Genomic DNA, 26,017 nt, shown 5'->3' with positions numbered 1-26,017 from the left:
GCGAGTCGTCTCGGGACATGCGACAGGCTGTCAGGCTAGCCTATAATGTGGCATACGCTTGGACCTCTAGGTCAGTGGGCGCCCCCTTCCTTCATTCTTAGGAGTGGATAAGGCAATGAAGGCATCATTATCTGTCACAAAACGTATGCTCAGCAAGGTTTTTTAGGCTTTAGGCTTGTAAATGACATTAATCGATTTGAAAATATTGTTTATTGTACCTGTGTAATATGTAATATGTATATACTTATAGGGTAGGTTTAGGTTGAGACTGGCTCATGGGCTATTACATCACCATGGTACATAGGTCAGAATATAAGACAAGGAGAGTTCCGTTTAAGCCTTTATTTTCCGTTGCACAGACACACATTTAGGGTTGAGCAAGGAGGTGGTGAGGCTTCACAGTTATGTTTTTTTTTACTAAAACACAAGAGAAACATTTTCATTATACAATTCAATAGTGCATATATAACAAGACAGACAATGGTACCTAAGACAATTAGACTCAAAGGGGGGATGGGTAGGCCTACCACTACATATGAGTACACAAACATGGGAACTAAACATTCAATATAAGTTAAAGGTATATTCAGTGATTTCACTTAATTCAAATATCACTTATTTTTTTGTTTTGTTGTGATAATCCTCCCTACTATATGTGTGCTGGCCATATAAGGAGTTCCTCCCTGTCCCCAGTTAACCCCTGGGGGTCAAAAAACCTTAGGTTTCGTTTTTGACTCTCTATCCTGATTGGACGAAAGGCTGGGTCCCACAGCCAAAAACGAAACCTAAGGTTTTTTGAGTGAAATCACTGAATATACCTTTAAGTTAAGTTTATTACTGCATTTCAAGGGATACTAAAGTGACTATGTGCACTGCGCATTACACACACTCTACAGTTTCTTGGAGAACAGATAGGATTACATTTAACACAAATAAAATGCAATATATAAATGAACATGAACAAACTGAACTCACTTTCAATGACGCATAACAAAGGCCTGAGGCCTGAGGGTGGATCCCCCCCTGAGGGTGGAGGCCCCCCTGAGGGCTGGAGGCCCGTTTCAATTGAAACTGGTGAAACATACTTAATGCCTAATATAGGGTCTACCACTACCTTCTTCCTGAAGGCCAGTGGAGGTGGCTGGACTCCATTGACCAGTAGGCCGGAGAGCAGTTTGGACACAAATGTCCTCTTCAGATGGATATTTATGAACCCTTGGCCTGCAACCTCCGTCTCCTGGATGAGCTCGTTCTCAGGAATGATCTGAACGATTCTCTCTGTGATCTCTCTGGGATTCGCACGGGTCTCCAGCATCTTAGCGAGGGCCATGGCGCTGTTACACTGGTAGTCCCACCATTGCCCAGATTTTTGTGTGTGCGAATTAGATGCTCGAGTCACCAGGGGTTTTGTGTGATTCTGATTTTGATAGGAGCTCTGGGCTGTATTTTGCGTGTCTTAACTTAAGACCTGGCGGCGTGATCAATGCCATTTGGCTATTCTGAGTGGCCAAATAGCATTGACCACGCCTCCAGGTCTTAAGTTAAGTAATAAGACCCTGGTACTTATACAGCCCTCTGTCTTCTCTCTGCTTTTTGCTCTTGCAGATCAAGATCTGTATCTGTATTTTCTTTTTTTAATTATTATTATTTTCCCGCGGTATACTATTTGGTAGGTCTGGCATGTCCAACGTTGGGCATAATGCAGGCACACAGGCAGAACTTCAACCTTATAGAGATATTTTTTTATGAATAATAATAATGATGTATTATCATTTGAGTCACACCATCCCGTTACAGAACCATATCCTGTGACATTCCAGTCCCGATGACATCACATCTTGTCTACGGTGTTGATGCCCAGGATGTGGAAGCCTTTGGCCATGACAGCTGCTGTCGCCTCACACAGCAGCATCCTCGATATGTTGACCTTCACCACCTCACCCGTCTCTCTGTCCTTCTCCACGCAGTAGCATTTGTCGTAGAACTCCGTGAAGGTGTTCGCCAGTTCATACATGTACTCACACAGCGTGTGTAGCAACAGGTCTTCCACGATCTTGTGCAGGACCTCGGGGAAGCGCAGGATGCATTTGCCTAGCTTCCACTCCTTGTCGTGGTCCAACCGGACCTCTGTGGTCTCTGCCGCCTTCCACAGAGTGGCCTCATTCAGGCCGGCCAGACGCGCTATGGACCTGATGCGCACAAACGCATACAGCAGGTATGCCGCCGTGTTTCCTCTGTCGTCCAGCATCCTCTCGAAGGAGAACACGTAGTCACTCACTCTGTTCTGGGACAGGTCTGCGTATTTTATGCAACCGAACGCCACGGCGCGCTGAGCCTTGTGCAGCTCATCGTCCGTCAGCAACTTATCTTGTCCTTTCCCTTTCAGTTTGTCCATGGACCTCTTCAGCCCTTCCTCCAGCAGGTCCATGAGCCTCACTGTCTCTCCAGAACGAGTCTTGAACTTCTTCCCGTCCTCCCCGAGCACCACCCCAAAACCTGTGTGTTCCACCCTGGTAACCTTAGGGTCGTACCAGCCGATCATCTGAGCAGCTGCAAACACTACCTGAAAGTGGATGGCTTGTCCGCTGTCTGTGACATAGATGATGATGTCGGCCTTTTCCTCACAGATTCGATGTTTGAGCGCAGCCAGGTCTGAGGTGTCATATGTATAACCGCCATCAGTCTTTACCACAGTCAGAGGAATCATGTCGGCCAAAGGCTTCACGACCTTACGACCGGCATCAACTTCCACCAGCCCTCTGTCTTCAAACTCTTTGACCACATCAGTCATCAGGTTCTGGTAGAAAGACTCTCCTCTCTCAATGAGCCTAATGTCCAGACAGGTGTACACCTTCTGGAACTCCCTCCTAGATATATCACAGATAAGGTTCCAGGCTTTGATCAAGTCGTCCTTCCTGCTCTGCAGGTAAACGACACACTGATACGCTCTCTTCTTAAAGTCCTCGTCCTCATCGAAGCGCTTCTTTGACTCCTTGTAGAATGCTTGCAGGTCTCCTATGTCAGGACTGACAGACAGGTAGTTTGGGAAGTTGTCCTGTAGGTGAGCAAGGAGCATTCCAAACTGAGTCCCCCAGTCTCCTACATGGTTCAACCTGAGGACCTCATGTCCCAGGAACTCAAACAGGCGACACACACTGTCTCCTATGATGGTGGAGCGGAGGTGACCAACGTGCATCTCTTTGGCGATGTTGGGAGACGAGAAATCTACCACTACCTTCTTCCTGAAGGCCATTGGAGGTGGCTGGACTCCATTGACCAGTAGGCCGGAGAGCAGTTTGGACACAAATGACCTCTTCAGATGGATATTTATGAACCCTTGGCCTGCTACCTCCGTCTCCTGGATGAGCTCGTTCTCAGGAATGATCTGCACGATTCTCTCTGCGATCTCTCTGGGATTCGCACGGGTCTCCAGCATCTTAGCGAGGGCCATGGCGCTGTTACACTGGTAGTCTCCAAACCTGGCTTGCTGGTTGAGTGTGATAGACACAGGAGGGTTGTCCAACTCTGGATAAGCTGCCCTGATGGCCTTGCCAAAGATCTCCACCAGCCGCTGGTTAATGTTCATCTTCTTCTCCTCCTCTTGTAGGCTCCTCTTCAGGATCTTGAGTCTGTATTTCAGACGAGTGTTCTCTTCTTTCAGTTCGTCCAGCAGTGGGAGTGACGACTCCCGGGACAGACACTCCATCTCCGCAGAGAGAGACAGGATTTCACGCTCTTGTTCCTGGAATCGGATTGTGTATTCAGAGATTCTGTCGGCCATTGTTACCTCAAAAAGTTATATTGGGAGTAATGTGGAAATGTGCGTTTTGACTGTGGAGGCCAGTCTTTTATGACACATGCTATGCTTTTTGTGCTTGAAAGATGGACATGCTTATATTGGCAGAATGATGTCAGAGTTTGTGCAACCTTGCATTTTGATTGGCTGAGAGGGGCATTGTCAACATTTCAGAATTTAACTTATCCCTGTATCCTAGCAACGGCCGCTCCCAACCATACACAATTGAGAAAGAGAGAGAGAGGGAGGGGGGGAGAGAAGGAGAGAGAGATACGACCATTGGAGATGCTTGTGATGCTTTGATCTGACTGCAAAGCGATCACGTGTTGTATGTATTGTGCGTGCATGTCAACACCCATTATGAGATATGCAAGCGGGTCAGGGCCTTCTCAACATAACCCTTGTCCTCAAATCCCTCCAGTAGACGCCCGTGAAAGGCCAACCTGCACACGTTGGCATGAATGTCTGTGTCAAGCTTGGACCCAATCACCAGGCAGAGCGAGGGACACGTGACTCAAACTCCAACAGTGCCCACTGTTCAGGTTCAGGTCCCGCCGGCCCTGCCTCTCCCCGACCCGTGACATAGTCATCCTGGTAGAAGTACTCCCGCTCGAAGAGAAGGGTGTGTCCAGTGGGCCTGGAGGAGGTTTCGATGAGGCGAGCGGTTTGGCATCTGAGAGGGACTCAGGGTTGTCCGCAGGCGGCAGGCCAAAGAAGCTCACCCTCGCCATTACCGTCTCGTGGCCCACGGTGACGTGAAACTTGGCGCGCGTGGAGAGAGCACCCCGGAAGTACCCGATCTTCCTCATAGAGATGAGCGCTGCATGGGGTCGAACTGTGTCACACACACTCCCACGCGGTCACCCTGCATTGCACCCGACACCGGCTTTCGGAACCTCTACACCAACTTCACCTTCTTGGTCACCTTGAGGGTATAGGGATCTCCACTGTGTCGCCGACGGCCAGAGAGCCCTGCAGCAGGGTTCCTGTCATCACCATGCCCTGACCATGGATAGAGAAGCAGTGGTCTACAGCCATCAGAAAATCACCCTTAGGGTCTCTGTGAGGAAGGTATGTCTGCCCCTTCAACAGCTCTATAGGGATCTCCATATATGGGCATATGAAAGGGACAAGGATTGACAGAAACAGAGATCTCCATATATGAGTACCGTACATCAATCGGATCGACTGTGTGACAGGTGTGAGGGCTGTGTGACATGATGGGGAATGAGGACCGTTGCCTGTGTCCATATTTTCCCATATATACTGATTGCTGTATCTGTCTGTTTGTGTCCCTTTTGTGCCCATTTGGAGATTTCTGTATCTGTCTGTCTTTCCCTTTTATGCCCATATGTTGTTCTGTCAGCCATGCCCAAATATGGAGGCCACAGGCCAGGCTCCCAATGTATTGCGAACTTCACAATGCAATGTGTTGTGAGCTTGCATATATATATATATATATATATATATATATATATATATATATATATATATATATATATATATATATATATATATATAAAATCACACCTATCTGAAGTGAGGGGCGCTAATATATTAAAGTCTAACTCAAGTTGCTATGATTAGGTATAATGTAATGATGATGGAAAAAAAACAAGCATTAAATTATCTTTATTGTTAATGGGATTTAATGCTTGTGTTAGGGACAAAACAAACATTAATCTCCCTTCATTGTCAATGGCGTTTTTAAAACAAACATTGAACTAAAAACAAACATTAAACCTATATAGGAGCGGCTATAGCGCCCCTCAAAAGTCTATAGGAAAGAAAATAAATAATAATTACACGCGACCTACAATAATGTCCCGACCCTAGTGTTTGGGAAACACAGGACTAAGTAAAGTAAATAAGTTTTGCCGGGACATTTTGCTTATCAGCCAATCACAATAGTGACTCTGATGTCACTCTGATGTCACATTGTCAATATCAGCTCATGCAGCTCAATTTCTCAGATCATCTTTACGTTCATGTGTACTTGTCTATCTTAACTCATTTACTTCGCAAAACAAAAATGCCTAAACGCACCATTCCCAACAACCGGCTGGTAGCAAGGAAAGGACCCGGCAGCCTCACGGGGACCACAAAGGCGGCAGGCAAAGGCGGAAAGTTGAGCTTCTACACAGGAGAGTTGTTCAAGGTGGGTCCATGGACGGTGCTGGCGATGAGCGGCGTCTTCGTCGTGTCCGTCTTCCTGATGCACGTCGTGAAACTCTACGTGAACTCCGGCCCTCTCTAAGCTCCTTCTGACGTTTAACCTCTGCCCCTCTGTATGGCTCCTCAACATTTAAACACTTTTCCTCCCCTGATTCTACATAAATGGGGTGCAGGCACACCCCCCTCTGCCATCTCATACAAACTGGGTGTACATGATGATGATGATGATGTCAGCCAGGGGACAGCAGCGGATGGATCTGTGAATATTCACTTCGCACTACTTTCTTGGCCTTTTTGAGCGGTGCAGCCTCTCCAATGCACAGCCTTGTGTGTCTGTCTGTCCGTCCGTCCGTTTGAGTACGGAATGTCCGTTTCATCCGTGTGATGAAAGGCACCACCCACTTCCCAAGAGTGAGATTATTTTTTATGCTGATCACTTCAGTCCAGGATTAGACACGCCTTTCAGTCTGCAGACATGTCATGGAGACCAAATTATTTTTGACCCGAAACAATGACCACCACCAATTTGTCCAGTTCAACTAAACTAAAAAAATAAACTAAAAAATAAAATGAAGTAGAGAAAAGAAGAGTGTGTCTCTGTGTCTGAGTGCACTGCGTGTGTACACGCCATGTAAGAAGCCCCTTTGTTCATGGATTTGCAGATTGCATTATATAAACTCAAGTGGGTATTTCTGATATGAACACAATTTATAACATCATGGAACTTGAAATAATATTAGAGAATGAATGGGAAACAAAGTAACCAAAATCATCCTATCTTGCCTTGGAGGCTTGCCTGGACCAATCACCAATATGACCATATTTAGTTTTTTGTCGCATTCCTAATAAACCAATATTGACTGATGAACGCCAGACACTGAAATAGTCTCCGAGTCCTACATGTACTGAGTATCCTGTTGACCGATCACCCGAGCCGGTCAGCAACATTGGCTCAGGATTCAGGAAGGTGATGTGAAGAAAAAAAATGAATTAAATTAAGGCTTCATGGGTAGGCCTATGTGTAATTGATAGAAAATATGTAGTTTTTTCGTGGGGTGAACTAATATAATCCTATTCCTAAATGCGGGAACCCCTTTGGGTGTTTCAAGCATTATGCTATAGGCCTAGCCTACTTAGCTATTGAAAAATAGCAGATCTACAAGCTACGAGCTTGTAGTTCTGCTATTTTTGAAAAATCGTGAAAATGTGCGTGAAATCTTTGGATAGCATATATTGTTACAGAGCAAGTTTTTAACTAAAATCTTTGCTATACTGGGAGGGTCCCTGGAACAACATAATTTTCAGATGGGTGTTGGTGGCCAATGTCATATATATTTGGGGTTCTTGACATGAATATGTTTGAGCACCACTGACATAGAATATTTCAGAAAACTGTCAGGATTTAGAAGAATTTTTTTTATTTCGACGTCAGGCCTAAATGGGTTAACCTGATCGTTGTGGGCTACTATATTATTAAAGGACCACTTCACCACTTTTCAACCTATCTTCATATAATAGGTCCTCATCATGATAAAATGGCACGATTTCTTTCTACTCAGTCTCATAGGAGGGCTGTGGGCAGTTTAGAAACCGTCTTCCAGTGACATCATCATTAGGCAGATTATTTTTTAAACAATATTTCTTTACAAAAATGAAGGACTAGAAAGCCTGCAGTTTTTATTAGCTTGCATTCCCCATCGATGATGTCACTGGAAGACGGTTTCTGAACTGCCCACAGCCCTCCTATGAGACACAGACCGAGTAGAAAGAAATTGCGCCATTTTTTCATGATTATTAGTGAAGACCTCTTATAATGAAGATAGGTTGAAAAGTGGTGAAGTGGTCCTTTAAGTAATCTTCCATGATACTGCACAGTGCACACCCCGGTGCACTAGGTGTCAGAATGCACCGTGCGAACTGGTCGCAGTCCCCCGTTAATAAGTGCAAGAAGAAGAGCCACAGTCATTCCATTCAGTCAGTCAGTCAGCCCAGGCGTCTCCTCTCTCTCCTCCTGTCAGAAATGCCTCTCCCAGTGCAAGTGTTTAACTTTCAGGTGAATAACAATTAATACATCTGTGTTTTCTTTTACATTTTCGGGAATAAATCATAATGCACAACATTTGACACCAGGGCCAATTCATCTTCTCGCATCCTTCACTTATTCCCCAAACTAGCTACTAGACAGCCAGCTAATGCTAACAACACATTAGGCTAACATGCATGCATGTTGACAAGGCAAGAATAATACGTGCTGTAATTTAGTAGGAATTAAGTGAAGTGATGCATTCTAAATGTGTTAAACCCTCCACTATAATATTTACCAGAGAGGACAACTTTATATGGATGCATTTATCAGCTGTTGTAGCTAACATGTAATCAAGCAAGAAGTAATTCAGTGAAATAATTCAGGACGTGGTTGTATAAGGAGTGCAAGGTGGCTCATGTAGTTAACATTGGACATAATGAGGTTATAAAACAGATGCACACAGATCCCATGGTGGTTAGTTTGCATGATCTGTGTGTCCTTGTTTTATAATAAACTGTTACTGTACTACTCTGGAATGCTACAGAAAGGTTGATGTTTAAATCCCTTATCCAATGCTGGAAGTTTGGAACCTTGCATGTTCTCTATCTAGAATAGATAATCGTCCTCCTGTCTCTTTTTGTGCAAAACGTACTGTATGTTTTCTCATGCCAGTAAAGCTAATTTGAATTTATTTTAATTGACACGTGGGGAAATGAAGGCACTATGACCATTTGAATGATGCTACCTCAGTCGACTTAATGCCTTTGGAAATAGGCCTACATTTAGACCTAGAACCCATGTGATCATTTCATTAACTTCGTAAATTTTCATGTATCAGAGGCATAGAACGGTCCCACTTACGGTCTGGTCGGGTTCCAAATTGGCGGCCTAAATGTGATAAATGCTCCGTTTGTACTTACCCATTAAATAATTCCAAAGACGTGGAGTGAAATATGGTCCTCTAGTTTTATATCCATGTGAAAGTTCTGGCACAAAACGTGTATTTAATTGGCAGGTGCCTTGCGATAGGTGCTGAGTAATTAATCACACCACCTGCCAATTGTGTGACCCAAACACCCAAAAACTTTTGTGTTTCCCTGGTCAATTGGTGACGACGTCTGCGGTAAGCAGGACGTATTCGTAAAATCAGTCCAGCGATCATTCCGGGCCCCTCTCGCCCGGAGAGAAAGACGTCATTGTGCATCTCTTGAAAAAGTGGAGATAATTGACTAAATACAAGTTTTGTGCCAGAACTTTCACATGGATATAAAACTAGAGGACCATATTTCACTCCCAAGTCTTTGGAATTATTTAATGGGTGAGTACAAACTGAGCATTTATCACATTTAGGCCGCCAATTTGGAACCCGACCAGACAGTAAGTGGGACCGTTCTATGCCTCTGATACATGAAAAATTACGAAGTTAATGAAATGATCACAGGCGTTCTAGGTCTAGAAATACATTATAATAGTTTGTACGGTAGTAGTCATAGTCTAAAGATGCTAGACCACTGGTCTTGTCCTTAATCATTTTAAATATCACTGTTATGGAATATGGAGAATCTTCTTGCAATTATAAACGGCCACCTGCATGGGTTAAAGTGCTATACATCCACGAAAAAAATAAAAATACAAGCCCAGGCCACAATGCATTGCATTTGCATCATGACATGTTGAGAGCTTGTAGATCTGCTACCCTTCAAAGCTTGAGCCCCAGGATTCATAAATCACTGACTCATTGTCGGTGATCTTTTTTTACTTAAAACAAAAACGATCGAAGGTCATTTGAATTCCATATAGAAGCATGCATGTCTTCTATGGGAGCATGTTTCACACTGAAAATAGCTGATCTACAAGCTCACAATGTGCCTGTGATGCATTGAGAGCTATAGCAATAGGCAATATGCAATGTGTTCAGAAGCATCTTCCATAACACCCTAAGGGCCTATTCCTAATTCCCTACTCCCCTACAGTTTTAGGGGATAAGGTGACCACCAAAAAGCCTTCTCAATCTGTGATTTCTGAAATTCTGCTTCACCTGTTTGGCTGTATCTAGAACAGCAGGAACAATATGACTAAAACATAAGGTTACATCTTGGCGGCCATACAACATTCTTCAGTTGTGAGATTTTATTTTGTTCTAATCCGTGTGTGCGCGCGCGCACGCGTGTGTGTGTCTTTTTTCAGGGGGCTGTGGAACCAATGCAGATCGACGTGGACCCCCAGGATGACCAGCAGAATGCTCCAGACGCCAACTACACTGTAGAGAACCCGACACTGGTATGGAACTGACCTGCCTGGGATCAATACTATTTTTCGGTTTCTGATCCGCTCGGAGCGGAAATAACTTTACGTCATCAGGTTGCCAGAACCAATGACCGGAACCTCTGGTGCCATGCACCTCCAAAATGATTCCCATGATTAAAATGTATTGTCCCTGGAAGAATGTATTTTCAGATGGGGGTCGGCGGCCAATTACATATAAATTCTGGGAGTCTGGGATAATGCTGTTTTATGTCCCTGTAGGACCTGGAGCAGTACGCTGCCAGCTACAGAACATAATGCTGTTTTATGTCCCTGTAGGACCTGGAGCAGTACGCGGCCAGCTACAGCGGTCTCATGAGGATGGAGAGGCTACAGTTCATCGCTGAACACTGTCCTCAGATGCGCGTCGAGGCCCTCAAGATGGCGCTGTCCTTCGTCCAGAGGACGTTCAACGTGGACGCCTACGAGGAGATCCACCGCAAGCTCACAGAGGCCAACCGGTGCTGAAGCGCGCTCGCTCGCTCGCACGCACGCACGCACGCATGCATGCATGCACGCACGCACGCACGCACGCACGCAAGAATCCTCAGTTTGATTCTCGTGCTGTTCTCTGCTGCAAGCGATGAGTGATAAATGTATTGATCCCTACGAGGAGACTTGGTTGTTGAAGAAGCCCGCCATAGGCTATAGATGCTAGACATATTTACACTCATTCCAAATCTAAAAATAAGAATGGAACTGGAAATAGAATGCAGCAGGTAGAGGAGCTCAGTATATGTTGAGGAATATTCCAGAGTGCAATGCTCTACTTAAGGGGTGAAATTGTTAATCAAATAATCACCCGACATGAAATAACATCTTTGAAATATGCAGTGCTGTATCACAAATATAGCAAACCTTTTTACATGTTTGCCCAAATGTGAATGTTTGTCTTCTTTCTGTATTATTCATTGAATTTTTTTGCTGTCCCTGTGTGTGTGTGTGTGTGCGCGTGTGTGTGTGAGTGAGACTGTGCGTGTGTGTCTGTGCGCGTGCACGTGTTCCCTGCGCCACAGTGAGGTCCAGGGAGTTCCGGAGCCAGCGCCTGAAGGGGCCGTCGCGGACCCTCCTGCTCTGGACTCGGCCTGGGCCGAGTCCACCAGGAAGAAAGCTCTGCTCAAACTGGAGAAGCTGGACACCGACCTGAAGAACTACAAGGGGAACTCCATCAAGGAGAGCATTAGGTCAAAACTCATGTTCACTTTACCCATTTAGAGCCGAGGCAGAAGATTTTAGTTAAAAACGTTCGCTCTGAAAGAATATATACTCAAAGATTTGAGCTACTTTTTCACTATTTCTCAATAGTTAAAGTATAACATAATACTTAAAACACCAAAGGGGTTCCCATCCTGAATTGGTTAGGACTCCACTCCACCTGAGGTACCTGAAGAATGACAAGGAGAACTCCATCAAAGAGAGAATTAGGTAAAAAGTTAAAACTCATGTTCAGACTCCTCAGACTCCACCGTTAGCCGGCAACTCATGCAAAGGTGAAAAACCAAAAAACATACTTGTGTGACGTGAGGGACGCCTCACTTCTTTAATCAAACATCGTACCCTAATCAAACATTAAAAGTCCATAGACTTGCTGGGCCGTGGCTCAGCGGTCCAGGCACCTTGGCCGGTAGTCCGAGTCTGGCAGTGTGCCGCGGGTTCGACACCCGATCTCGACGGCCTTTACTGCATGTCACTCCCATGTCTGCTGCCACATGACATCACATTTACTTAGTACTCTAAATGGACATTGGGAAGTTGTCAATTTAAGTCTGCCGCAATGCATCCTCGTTTTACAGTCTTTGGTATGACCTGGCAGGGGATCGAACCCAGACCTCCCAGTTTCAGGGCGGACACTCTTATCTTTTCATTTTTTATCCCACGATTTTGCAACCCATTTTTCACTCGGTGTCAATTATCTAATGTAATCTTTCTCTGCCAACCTGGGGGGTGGGGGGGGGGGGCAGTGGACTGACCTCATGCTTCCTTCTATGCATGAGGAGTCCAAGCTGCTTCTTTTCAACTGATGGGGGAATTTCCCCAGACGGACGTAGCGCGTGGAAGGAACACGTTATTCCGACCAGTTCCTTTCCCCTCCATCAGGCGCCCCGGCTGGCCAGGGGGAAGCAGTTTAAAGACCAGGATTACAGCATGTTTTTTGTGAGGGTACCTACCCTAGGGGACACGGGGAGAACATGCAAACTCCACACAGAAAGGCCCTTTCGCCAATCCCGCCTCGGGTATATGCCGGGCACTGATGATGCGGAGGAGGGAACACGCCCTCAGCGCCCAGCGGGAATCGAAGCCAGGACCTTCTATTTGTGAGGCGACAGCACTGTACCGACTGTGCCACCGGGCCTCCAGGGCGCGCACACTAACCACGAAGCCACTGTCTTGTCTCTTCTCCTCCCCTTGATCTGCTCGTTCTCATTCTCTCTATGTCTCTGCTTGTCTTCCTCAGGAGAGGACATGATGACCTGGGGGACCATTACCTAGACTGTGGTGACCTCAGCAATGCTCTCAAGTGTTACTCCAGGGCCAGAGACTACTGCACCAGCGCCAAGCATGTCATCAACATGTGTCTTAACGTTATCAAGGTAGATACAAACAAATAACATATCATTAGCATGTCATATTAGATATACTAGACCGGTGCCCGGCTGTAGAGCACCGAGTCGGTAACGGTGGAAGTTGGAGATCCATGCCCCGCCCGGCTATGCAATACCCGTTGTCAGAGTACCCGTTCCACCCATATGTCTGTGTCCCTTTTATGCCCATATATGGAGATTTCTGTATCTGTCTCTCCATCTCCCTTCACTCCTATATATGGAGTTCTGTGTCAGGCATAGAGTGTTGTGATGTTAGAACAGGCCAGCTCCATATATGGAGCAGGGGCCCGGTCCAGGGCCCGGGCAGAGGCGTTTTGTGGCGGTTCTGGACAACCGTGGGTCCGACACCGGGCACTGCACTCCCTGTGGGGGTCTGGAACGCGTGCGTCGAATTTGAAGTCGGTGGGGCGAACGGTTCTCAAGTTACGTGCATTAGAGCCATACACATACGTAGAGACATGGTGCATTTATTGATAAGATAAAGTCATTTATATAAGATTAATGTCATTAGTGTGTCTTAATGTTATCAAATAGTTAGTAGCCTCTGGAACCAACGGTTCTTGAGCCTCGTTGCCCCCCAGAGATCAGGAACCTATCTTCTGTTTCTGTACTAGAGTGAGGCAGTTTAGTACTGCACACATCCTCTGGTATGTAGCAGAAACGTGACCCTCGATGCTCTGAGTGCCAAGAAGGGAGGTATCGGGCGCCATTTTACAGTCTTTGGTCTGAGACCCGCCCGGAAGATTGAACCTCCCAAACTCCGAGTGTACTCTAACCACAATAACATTTGCCTCGATAACATTAAGGCACATGTATTATAGTTGCGGGTGGAGGTTTGTGGAGTTCCTTAAGGTAGGAGGGAGCTCTTGTATTCTGCCTGGGAGGAGCTGGGGAGCCAGTCCAATGAGAGGAGCTGTGGTGGGCTCGTATTCACTATTCACACGCTCTGACAGCGGCAGCGGAAATGAATGCTGGCACCGCCTCCTTTCATAATGGGGATAGGCGCTCCTTGCCATAGACAATGCATGTCACTGGCCACTTTAATCCAATTTAATTTAATTGAAAATTGTATCCGTCTGTCTCTTCCCCTCCTCTAGGTCAGCGTTTACCTCCAGAACTGGTCGCATGTCCTAAGCTACGTCAGCAAGGCAGAGTCCACTCCTGAAATAGCAGAGGTAAGAAGCGCCCATTAGAAATCATTACACCACCTCCAATGGCTGTGGGAGGCATGCTGAGACAGTGCGTTGTAAAGCTGCTATCCATAGTTTTATTAAACGTGTATCGTTTTAATTTCATATAATTCTTCGTCATTACTAGACACTAATACACAAGGTATTATACACAGTATATGTCTAGTCTCACATAGTTATGATTCAATCGGACATCTGTCTGCTGCTGGTATGTCTGGTGGTATCTTTGTATGAAATAACGCTCGTCCCAAAACACGCTCGCCGTGGATCAAATCCGACGACCTCGGATCATTCCTAAACGTAACCTCGGTATAACTATGCCTAAACCTAGCTTTATTTCTAAACGTTACTTCAGTAAAACTATGCCCAAACCTAACCTTAAAAAGGCAGATACCCCATGGAAAGAAATAATGTGCACTGGACTGCTATGAACCGGGGCTGTTCTTTACAGGGCATTACATCACAGTAGGTATGATTCAGGAAGGTTTAACCTCTTAAACCCTCTGGAGCAGTGGTTTTCAACCAGTGGTCCTTGAGGGGATTCCAGGTGGTCCCCAGCTAAATGATGGAAAGTTGGTAACCAAATGTACCCTTCTAGATCTTTAAAGGACCACTTCACCACTTTTCAACCTATCTTCATATAATAGGTCCTCACTAACAATCATGATAAAATGGCACGATTTATTTCCTACTCAGTCTGTGTCTCATAGGAGGACTGGGCAGTTTAGAAACCGTCCTCCAGGGACATCATCATTGTCTCCACCAGGCCGAAGGCATGTGGGGAGAGTATGTTTTGCACTCCGTCCGTCCGTGTGTGTGTCCGTGTGTGTGTGTGTCCGTGTGTGTGTCCGTGAACAGCTAATCTCGGCCACCGTTAACCCGGTCGATGCCATATTTTGCACACACACTCCCTGGATGCCAACCATGAACCTCTGCCCCAAACTTTCCAGAACGGCCTGTTATAGCGCCACCAGGAGGCCGCTTTGTGCAAAACAAGTTTTTCAATGCCATATTTTGCAGACACACTCCCTGGATGCCAACCATGAACCTCTGCCCCAAACTTTCCAGAACGGCCTGTTATAGCGCCACCAGGAGGCCGCTTTGTGCAAAACACGTTTTTGCACAGTACACCTACAGATTTTGTCCAAACATCACGCAAATTGGTACACAGTCTCTCTAGAGCCATTCAACGAAACGGGTCTTTCAGATTTATCAGACTCCATCCTGATTGGTTAAGATTGGCTTCCAAAGTTCACAGGAGTGCTCAGTTTCAAACAAAATGCTGCAAATCATGAACACATCGCATGATTTCCGTGAAATTGTGCACCCACATTCCCACTAGGCCGAGGACGAAATGCCACATGAACAATTTCAACTCAGCCTCAAGGTGGCGCTATAACTGGCCGAAAAGTGTTTTTACCTCTAACTGCACGGATCTGTGGATAACCTGGTGGAGACCTGTGCCCGGAAGGGCACTTTTTCTAGTTAGGCAGATTTTTTTGGAACAAGATTTCCATTATCATGAGAACGATGGCTTCCATTTTCGCAACTTTTCAGGACTAGAAAGCCTGCAGTTCAAAAGAGGGTTAACAGGAAAACCCCCCCCCCCCCCCCCCCCCGAATATAGATGCTGGGGTTCAAGAAGTGGTTACAATCACAGAGATGCTTGGGTACTAAGTATCACCCACACCCCCCTATAGAACTAAATCGATCTTTTGACAGGTATTATGATTATTATGATTATGATATGAATGGAACACTCTTGAAGGTGTTATTTCTGTCTTCAACTGATAATGTCTCCTCCCTTTGCTCCAGCAAAGAGGGGAACGAGATAGTCAGAACCAAGCGGTCCTCACCAAACTGAAATGTGCTGCAGGTAAGACGACGTCTGTGGTCATAATGCTGCGATCATATCATTATCATTGCATTACCCATCAGTTTCTCATTACACATTGGTTCAGTTTTATCACGATGCTAGCCTATAGCATTACATGACGCTTCTGTTTGTTTTGATAGGATTTCTGGCGTACTGGTAGGCTGCACGATTATCACTGTAATTTAGCTTTACCAGTGTTGTGTGTTAAACACAGCAAGTACTGCTCGTTAATCTTTATTGATAACGAGCACCTTATCGATCAAGCTTATTGAGCCCACTATCGAGCATTTTCTATTATTTTGTGGAAAGATGGGAGACAATCAATTCGTAACAGAGCCAGTATCTTTTACTAGGGCCTTCAAATACAGTACTATTTTCTAACATACAGAAGGCAATTGACCTTTTTACCAATACAATAATTTAATTATTATTATTTATTATTATTATTATTATTAATAATAATATGTGTACCGTCACTTTAAAATCATAGTTTTGTTTACCCTGACAGCGCTGGTTGGCATGTATCAATACACTTTTAGACCGACATGTTTGTGCCAGCACGGATGATTGCATTTATTTCTTTTCTTGAAACATGACATCACGGGCCGATATCCTCGATATTTTCCGGGTATCGGTTATCGAGCTCCATCCCTTATATGGCCTCCCTTGTTTTGTTTTTAGATTTTTTTTTAGATTTTGTTTTTTTTGCGGCTTACGCCTTTTATTGATTTTTTAAGGGACAGATAGTAGGCTGACAGGAAACGGGAGAGAGATGGGGGGATGACATGCGGTAAAGGCCGTGTCGGGTTCGGGAGTCGAACCCGCGGCACACCGCGACTGGATCACCAGTCCGGTGCCCAGACCGTTACGCTACGGCCTGGGCCCCTTGTTTTGTTTTTGAGTGGTGCAACCACTCCAACGAACAGCAATGTCCCTATGGGAGTATGGGACTCACTATGTCCCAATGAGTACCAGTAGGGGCAAAAGTGGCGCTGTTGTGCCAGAAACAGAGAGAGAGAGATAGTGTTGCACTGTTGCCTGCTAATTACACAGAGAGAGAGAGAGAGAGAGGCAGGGGGAGAGAGGCAGGGGGAGAGGGAGAGGGGAGTTGCACCACTCAGTTCACACGTGTGTGTGATCTTTTTTTTCCCCCAGGTTTGGCAGAACTGGCATCTCGAAAGTACAAAGCAGCAGCCAAGTGCTTCCTGCTGGCCTCGTTCGACCACTGTGACTACCCAGAGGTGAGCTATTTGTCCGTTGACTAGACTCGAACCTCAGCTGCTATGAATTTAAAAAAAAATGCCTTCATTCCTAATGCCATTAAGGCACTAAATGATACCATGTCTCGTTAAAGGAACAGAAATGTCCCTATGTCCACGTACCTGTCCCTACAGTATGTCCACGTACCTGTCCCTATGTCTGTCCCTATGCTTAGAGTACCAGTAGGGGCAAAGGTGGTGCTGTTGTGCTAGAAACAAAGTGAGAGAGATAGTGTTGCACTGTTGCCTGCTAATTACGGAGAGAGAGAGAGAGAGAGAGAGAGAGAGGGAGAGAGGTGTCTGCTAAATGCTAATTCCCCCACACAGTAACTCTGTCATTTCTCCACCGTTTCGGACGCGGGGCGGCTCGCCGGAACCGGGCTGGCACCCTGGGCGCGTTCCTGTGGCTCTGGAAGTTCCGGGGACCCGCCCCACACGGAGTTACACCACTCAGTTCACACGGGTGTGATTTTTCAGTAAACGCTTAGGATTTAGAAGACATTTGTAGAATGGGCCTCAGGTCTCAATGGGTTAAAAGCTTCATCTGATGAGGAATTTCTCCGAGTGATATTTCCTTCCCCGTACGGAACTGAATCTCGAAACATCAATCTAGAAGTTATAGAACCGAGGCTTCGGGAAATCGTTGACAGCGATGTCAACAATTTCATCGTGACTAGTAATCAATGGGCTAAACCTATTGCTGCAAATTACCCCACAAATTACCCCAATTCTCAATGTACTCCCCTCTAAACACCTGCTGCATCAGTCTTAGTAATGTTAGTTGTGTGTGTGTGTGTGTGTGTGTGTGTGTGTGTGTGTGTGTGTGTGTGTGTGTGCGTGCGCGCTTTCTAGCTGCTGTCTGCCAGTAACGTGGCTGTTTATGGAGGCTTGTGTGCGCTGGCCACGTTTGACAGACAGGAGCTCCAGAAAAACATCATATCCAGCAGGTACATGCAGTACACTGTCATTCACTGATTGATTGATTGATTGATTGAATACTTACAGTTCAATACAAGGTCTGCTAAGAGGATTTATAACCCAAGAAAGTCTACGGCTTGTTTCCACTGCGGTCCTTCCATGTTCAATTCATCTGAAATTACTAAATTCACATGAACCCTAGCGTCCCTATTCTGGAGTGAACATTTGGCGGAAATCACCCATCTACAACCTCACAATACGCAACGCATTGTGAGCTTCTAGATTTGTCTTAAAGGTGCCCAATGTACACCCCTCGGGGACTCGATTCCAACTTTTACAACTTTAACAGTTTACAAAAAAAGAGCAGAGTTCAATACAAGGTCTGCAATTTAAACCCAAGAAAGCCTAATGGCTTGTTTCCATTGGTGTCAATTAATCGCAGGTAACACAATATAAAGGGTTTAACGCATTCTGGGCGAAAATAGCAGATCTACAAGCTCATAGCGCGGCACCGAGTGCCATGCTACAAGCTTGTAGATCTGTGGTGCAAATATTTTAATATATATTCTTTCAGAGCGTATGTTTTGAACTCAAATATTTTCTTCTGGGGCGTCCCTGGAACGACATATTTTCAGATGGGGGTCCGCAGCCAAATACAGATCATTCTGGGGTTCCTTGACATGAAAAAGGATGAGCACCACTGACATAGAATTAGAAACATAGGGTTTTCAGAAAACTGTCGTGATTTAGAAGACATTTTTTAGAATCGTCCCCAGGTCAGAATGGAAGTCATTAGATACGCTTGTTTGCAACACAAGTGCATTCTTCATTAATACAAGCCAAGGTGGAATTGTGTGATGTTTCTAACATAGGGGGAATTGTGTGATTTTTCTAACATAGGTGGAATTGTGTGATGTTTCTAACATAGGGGGAACTGTGTGATGTTTCTAACATGGGGGGAACTGTGTGATGTTTCTTACATAGGGGGAGTTGTGTGGCCTGTCCGTGCACACCAAAATGAGCGCTTACATTGTGTACTCTCTTCTCTTTTCCATCCAGCTCCTTTAAATTATTTTTAGAACTGGAGCCCCAGATCCGTGACATCATCTTTAAGTTCTACGAGTCCAAGTACGCCTCCTGTCTCAAACTGCTGGATGACATGAAGGTACAGTAGGAGGATCTGGACGAGCAGTGGTTCCCCAAACCTTTTCATGTCAAGGACCCCCACATTGACACACATGCATAAGAAAAGATTTTTATCAACCATTTTTAATTTCAAGGACCCAGATTTGTATTGTAAAGTCACTGTTCATTTAACTCTGAGAGTGTACAAATGGAACCAAACGGACCTGTTAGGGTCCGTTTGGACCCTAACAGAAAGAAAAGAAAATGTGTTTTTGTGTTTCATGTTACCTGCCTGTGTTATGCCTTGCTGTAAACCAAATCGCCCTACGGGGACAAACAAATAAATGAACCTGAACCTGATGTGTACACTCTCAGAGTTTCAGACCCATAACGGTCCATTTGGTTCCTAAATATAATTTAGCTGGCGAACCCCTGGAGCTCCCTCAAGGACCCCTAGGGGTCCCCGGACCCCACTTTAGGAACCACTGGTATGGAGGACTCATTTCAACCTGGAAGTCCAAGAGGAAGTTTGTAGTAATAATCTGATTTGGGGTATTTTGAGTCCACCATGCACTGCCAAAAACACCCTAAAGGGTACTAATGTTATGGGCCGATCAGACAATAGTTGTGAGATAATGTTTAGATATTCTTGTTTTGAGCTATAAATATTAGAGGCCGAGCGATTTATATCGGTTTGGACGATATATCTAGTTTTTGACATTGGTATTGGTATCGGCAGTTATGCAGCATGTCAATCTTGGTGTTCAAAAGTTTAAAAAATATTTCATAAAAATGGAATTGTTTAAATTCAATTTATTCTGCTTATACATTTTCTCAAATACAAACTTTAATCAAATTAAGTTTTGGGCGGCATCAGGCTCTTCTGGCATCGGCCAGGCTCTGATAAATATCAATGGTCATTTGTTTTTTAGTTTCATATCGACAGCCTTTCTGTGTCTCTTCCAGGACAATCTTCTGCTGGACATGTACCTGGCTCCTCATGTCAGAACCCTGTACACACAGATCAGGAACAGAGCTCTAATACAGGTGAGACCATGTCAGAACCCTGTACACACAGATCAGGAACAGAGCTCTAATACAGGTGAGACCATGTCAGAACCCTGTACACACAGATCAGGAACAGAGCTCTAATACAGGTGAGACCACTGTTGATTCCGTCGACTAAAACAAAAAATGTTCGTCGACTGCCTTTTTTCCACTGACAAACTAACTGGAAACGAAATAAAAACTAAGCTGTTAGGAAGAGACTAGTGGACGAGAGATCCAGGATAAGTCATTTTACACTTGCTTGCATGCTGAAAATAGCCGATCTACAAGCTCACAATGCGTCGCAGCGCAACACGTTGTGAGCTTGTAGATCTGCTATTTTCAGCAAGTGTAAAAACAGTCATTACGATGGCATCAAGGCCTGCCAAAATATACTAAATCAACTGTAGATTTAGTCGACTAAAACTAGATTAGACACTGAAACATTCCAGGTGACTCAAATGTGACTAAAACTAAATGAAGTTTGATTCCAAAGACTATTAACTAAAAACTAAAATAGAAATCTGCTGCCAAAAACAGGTCAGAACTGTGTGTACACAGATCAGGAACAGCTCTAATGCAGGTGAGACCGTGGGAACGAGACAAAGGGGAAAAGAGATAATCAAATATTACCCGAGAGCTTTTCCACATAGAATCTGAAGGCACAACATCAATGTATCATGGAAATATTTTCATTAAATTACGCTTAACCCATTTAGACCCGATTAAATCCTGACAGTTTTCTGAAAAACCCATGTTTCTATACTAGTGGTTCTCAAATGTTCATGTCAAGGACCCCCACTACTAAAAAGAATAGCAGACCTACAAGCTCAAGTGCCGCGCTATGAGCTTGTAGATCTGCTATTTTTCAATAGCTAAAATATAACGCTTATAATGCTTAAAACACGCCCCAAAATGGGTTAAAGGTTGTTACGTTTTTATAGGTTATATATGGTTGGGGCTTACCTTCAAACGTCACAAAACAATACAATAAAAATCACACTTGTGTGAAGCGAGGGGCACTCTTATCGTCATACATCATCATACATATCACATTCCGTGCGGCTGGCGCCTCTCAAAAAAGAAACATACAATACAGCTGTTCTGTTGATGGCCTTCTCTTTTAAAAATGCTTGCTCAAGTCTGAGAAGTCTTGAAAAGTGTGGATGTATTGTTTTCCAGACCTGTAGCAGTTTGTAATCTGGAAGTCTGGACGTGTAGTTCATAATAACACATACATAAACAAACTGGTTTGTTTTATTACAAGCCTTTTTCAAGATTGTGCACATGTGCACTCTAGTGTTTGTTGTGATAATTGCCTGGATGATGAAAGCCTTCAACCTGGCCAGAATTTCAAATTATAAAACGGCAATAGTTAAATTGCTCCAGAATTGGCACACCCCTACCAACATTTGCCCTAAGCCCCCCGTAGACCAAAATAAAACCTGGATCGCTCCTGGCCTAGAGTCAAACACTAGACCATTGTCCTAAATGTGCAGCAAAGACACTGACATACCCCCGCTCAGTAATGGAGGTAGTGGTGAATGCCACACACATAAAGGTACTACACACTACAGTATACTGTAAATGCACCATTTACCATTTATTATAAATCCATCCATCTTCGAACGCTTATCCGTAGTCGCGTCGCGCAGTGCAACAGCTCCACCGGAGAGATCTCGACTTCCCTCTTACAACATTGTGTTTGTGTATGTGCGTGCTTTCAGTATTTCAGCCCGTACGCGTCAGCAGACATGTCTAAGATGGCTCAGGCCTTCAACACCACAGTGTCGTCTCTGGAGGATGAGCTCACACAGCTCATCCTGGAGGGACTGGTCAACGCTCGCATCGACTCCCACAGCAAGGTACTTTTATGTGATGTGTTCCCATGCTTTTTGTTCTTGCTTAATGTAAGTCGCTCTGGATTAAGAGCGTCTTCTAAATGCCTAAATTGTAAATTGGTACTCTTCTTTCTTTTTTCTTTGGTTTGTTTTCTACATTTTTATCCCACAATTTTGCAACCCATTTTTTCATCCAAGTGTCAATTATCAAATGTAATCCTGGTCACTTCCTCTGCCTGCGGGGGGGAGAGATCACAATGCGTCACTAGCGCGACACGTTGTGGGCTTGTAGATCAGCTATTTTCAGTGCAAGTGTAAAATCAGTCAATACGACGGCATCAAGGCCAGCCAAAATACATTTTAGTCGGCTAAATCAACTGTAGATTTAGTCGACTAATATCCTATGATATTTAGTCGACTAATACTAGACTAACATTAGTGGTGACAAAAATGTGACTAAAGCTAAATTAAAACTATTCAAGAGACTATGACTAAAACTCAAATCAAAATGTGCCGTCAAAGTCAACACTGTCGCCAGCTGACTCCTCGTTGAGAGCTTGTAGATCTGATATAGTTTGCTATTTCAGAAATGGGGCTAGTACCTCAATGTCTTAATTAACTTAATTAACTTATTTTTTTATCAACTCCCACAGCTCCAACAACGCCATTAACGCCTTTTTAAAACGTGTATAAAATTAAATTAAATTAAATTAAAAGAATGTATAGAAACTTGCAGTCAGGGCCTTTTTGCGCCCCCTAGTGGCGATGGAAGAGGTACTACGGTAACGTATTTCTTTCTGAAATGACGCCTATGGTTGTGATGCTGCTGTCAGATCCTGTATGCCCGTGACGTGGACCAGAGGAACCACACCTTTGAGAAGTCCGTCCACATGGGGAAGGAGTTCCAGAGACGAGCCAAAGCCATGATCCTCAGAGCGGCCGTGCTGCGCAACCAGATCCACGTCAAGGTCAGGAACGGGAAGACGATTATAATCGTTATAAACGTGATTTAAAATATCACTCACAATAGAGCAGTCCCTCCCCCTTTCAGAACAACGAGTGGCCCAGGAAATGAATCTCAATGCATTTTGCCCATAGGCTTTTCTTTAAGTATTTATTTAAAGACGGTTACGCCGCGGACAAGGCCAACTCGGATCGTGACAAATCATGACGATGAACACAATGTTTTGGGCCGATCAAATAATTTATAAGAAGAAAAACAAAACAAATAGTGTTGTCTCCTGCCTTTATTTTCTTCTTTCTAATGATTTGATCGGCCCAAAATATTGTGTTCATTGTCATGATTTGTCACGATCCGAGTTGGCTTTGTCCGTGGCGTAACCGTCTTTAAATAAATACTTTAAGAAATGCCTATGGGCAAAATGCATTGAGATGAATTTCCTGGGCCACTCGTTGTTCTGAAAGGGGGAGGGACTGCGACGCTCTATAATGGTATCGCAGATATTTAAATTTATCGTGAAACCGTCCTCCGTTACATTCGCTATTGTTTGAGCTGCAAATTCAGTGCCACTTAACCCCTCTAGTCCACTACACGGGTTCTCAAACGTTTTTTTGGCCCAGGTACCCCTTGGAGGGGATACCTTTTTCCAAGTACCCCTTGTAGGGGATACCTTTTTCCAAGTACCCCCATGAGCCTCGCAACACCGATAAGCAAGTTACAACCTTACATTTAGATCAGGGGCAAAATGTGGCTCATTTGGGCCCTGTCCAGAACCTGGGCAGAGGCTTTTGTGCAGTGTTTCCGACCGACTCAAGGCCGGGCACTGCACTCCCCGTGGTGGTGTGGAACGTGTGTCAAATTTGAAGTCGGCGGGGCGAACGGTTCTCGGGTTACGTGGATTACAGACGTACGTACATGGTGTACAGAGACATGGTGCATTTATAGATAGAACTTGTTATGGTCTACTCTAGATTGTTTTAAAAGTAGAGCGGTGCTCGTTGGGCACTGGCCTACTTGGAACAATGCAAGTTGGAAAGGCATGCCCCACCCAGATATTATGTCTTTGTCCCTTTTATGCCCATATATGGTCAGGCATGCCCAAATATGCAGACGTCAGAATGATGTCAGAACAGGCCAGCTCCATATATGGACACTGGGCAGAGGCATGTGCAGAGCCCGGGCAGAGGCCTTTTGTGGCGGTTCTGGACAACCGTGGGTCCGACCGACTCGACACCAGGAACTGCACTCTCTGTGGTTGTGTGGAGCGTGTGTGTCGAATTTGAAGTCGGTGGGGCGAACGGTTCTCGAGTTACGTGGATTACAGACGTACACACACACAGCGACTTGCACACTACTCAGTTCAGACGGGTCTGATTTTACATTAACGACCCCCTAATGAATAGCCAATAAATGTAATGAAGACCGACTGCAGTTGCCAGTCGGCCAACCGTTAGTGTCAACTCCTGGTCATAACTACAGTGAACGCACCACATGGTCTGATCCCCTCTTTCCCCCCTCTGTTCTTCTCTCCAGTCCCCACCCAGAGAGGGCAACCAGGGGGACCCGACCACGGCCAACAGCCAGACCCGCATGAGCACCAATATGTGAGGAAGACCAAACCAACCAGTCAGTCAGTCATTTCTGGAACAGAACAATGTCTCTCCCCCCCCCCCCCCCCCGCCCCCAACGGACGGCCTTAAAAGTACCCACCCTGTTGCACTGCTTCGTTTTTTGTGTGTGCATGAATTGTTAATGGTGAACGATGCAGGACGGTTGGTACTTGGTACCATTCCGTCATAGAAGAACTGGTTGTGGGTACATTTAGGCGCCTCTGCTGACTACAAACGGATTACCGTTGATCAGATCACTCTCTGCTCCGCACATTAGATGTAGCCCAGCTTACAGCTGAAGATGTAAATGACGCGCAGTCTGAAGACTTTCATTTAAGATGCGTCGAGCTGGCGAAACATGCACGTGTGTGGGAAGATATGCTGCATTTGAAGCTGTAATGTTTTTTTTTGTTTTGTTTTGTTTGTCTCTTCAAGATTCACTTTCTGGTCTTGTGAAGATCATTGCGGTTACACAAAGAAAAATAATACATGTATATACAAAAGGATGTTCTGCCTCGTTGTGCTTATATTACAGTTGTGTGTATCAGTGTTGATTATACAGTACTTTTGCATTCTTTATGTTTAGGGGAACTGCCTTTTCAGAAACGCGAGGACAGCGGTCACGTGATCTTTTCGTAAAACCTAAATGCAAACGGTGTCTGTCTCCTCTTGAATAACTTTACCTTTTCAATTCAGGTAGGGTAAGTGATTTTATTTGGTTAAAATAAGCGTTAAAAAGCTCTATATTGTTATAGTACTCATTGCTATAGAGTGTTTGTTCAGCAACAGGAGTCTCTATGTCTCTCCAGCTCTTTATTAAACAGCATGCATTTTAAGGTCGGGATACCAGTTTTATCCAATCAGGATAGAGAACTGAGTCAGGATACAGATTAAACAAGTGCAATTGTAAGTGATTGCACAAAGAAATGAGCAGACAAAATTAGCTCATAACATATCTACCGTGGAATTTTATGAAACAAACAAACACTTCGCAGATAGAGGATAATTCAAGCCTTTCGTACAGCTGCAACGTTGTTGAGTTTCACGTCGTTTAAGACAGTCAAATGGGACTTTTCTGTTTGGATGTATGGGCTGTCGATGGGAAATTGCAGCTAGTAGTTACCACCTTGCTGGTAAGATGGGCAATATGGTCAATTCAATTGCTTTCGATAGAGAGAGGGGGCTGGGCCATTTTCCCATCAATTTGCAGAGAGGGAGAGATGGAGAGATGTTTATAATCAGTTGATGAAATGAGACAAATTCAATTCATATTTTCCCTGTCTTCT

The 26,017-nt window shown here is 44.8% G+C and overlaps 3 protein-coding genes across 3 annotated transcripts in view; 1 reads left to right on the top strand and 2 right to left on the bottom strand.

Moving 5' to 3' along the window:
* The window catches only part of LOC310868839 (histone H3.2), a gene marked incomplete at its 3' end in the record, with an annotated part of 192,888 nt that overhangs the window by 45,038 nt on the left and 121,833 nt on the right, over positions 1-26,017 (bottom strand). The gene's annotated exons all lie outside the window — the stretch shown is intronic.
* Positions 1,832-3,781, bottom strand: LOC310868442 (arginine--tRNA ligase, cytoplasmic-like; the record flags this gene model as incomplete). The annotated part of the gene is made up of 1 exon (XM_083778895.1): positions 1,832-3,781. One exon carries the CDS (start codon positions 3,779-3,781, stop codon positions 1,832-1,834), a length of 1,950 nt encoding a protein of 649 aa, XP_083635021.1.
* Positions 7,950-25,228, top strand: LOC310869241 (COP9 signalosome complex subunit 1-like). Its single transcript, XM_083779876.1, has 14 exons — positions 7,950-8,024; positions 10,185-10,277; positions 10,581-10,762; positions 11,318-11,485; positions 12,757-12,892; positions 14,002-14,079; positions 15,910-15,970; positions 17,126-17,211; positions 18,082-18,176; positions 19,207-19,312; positions 20,239-20,319; positions 22,047-22,184; positions 22,994-23,128; positions 24,655-25,228. The coding sequence occupies exons 1-14, from the start codon at positions 7,992-7,994 to the stop codon at positions 24,727-24,729; spliced, it is 1,467 nt and encodes a 488-aa protein (XP_083636002.1). The 5' UTR covers positions 7,950-7,991; the 3' UTR covers positions 24,730-25,228.

The sequence above is a fragment of the Protomyctophum parallelum genome (assembly GCF_964188405.1).
Source record: "Protomyctophum parallelum genome assembly, chromosome: 13".
Taxonomy (NCBI): domain Eukaryota; kingdom Metazoa; phylum Chordata; class Actinopteri; order Myctophiformes; family Myctophidae; genus Protomyctophum; species Protomyctophum parallelum.
This window is presented reverse-complemented; position numbering and strand designations above follow the sequence as displayed.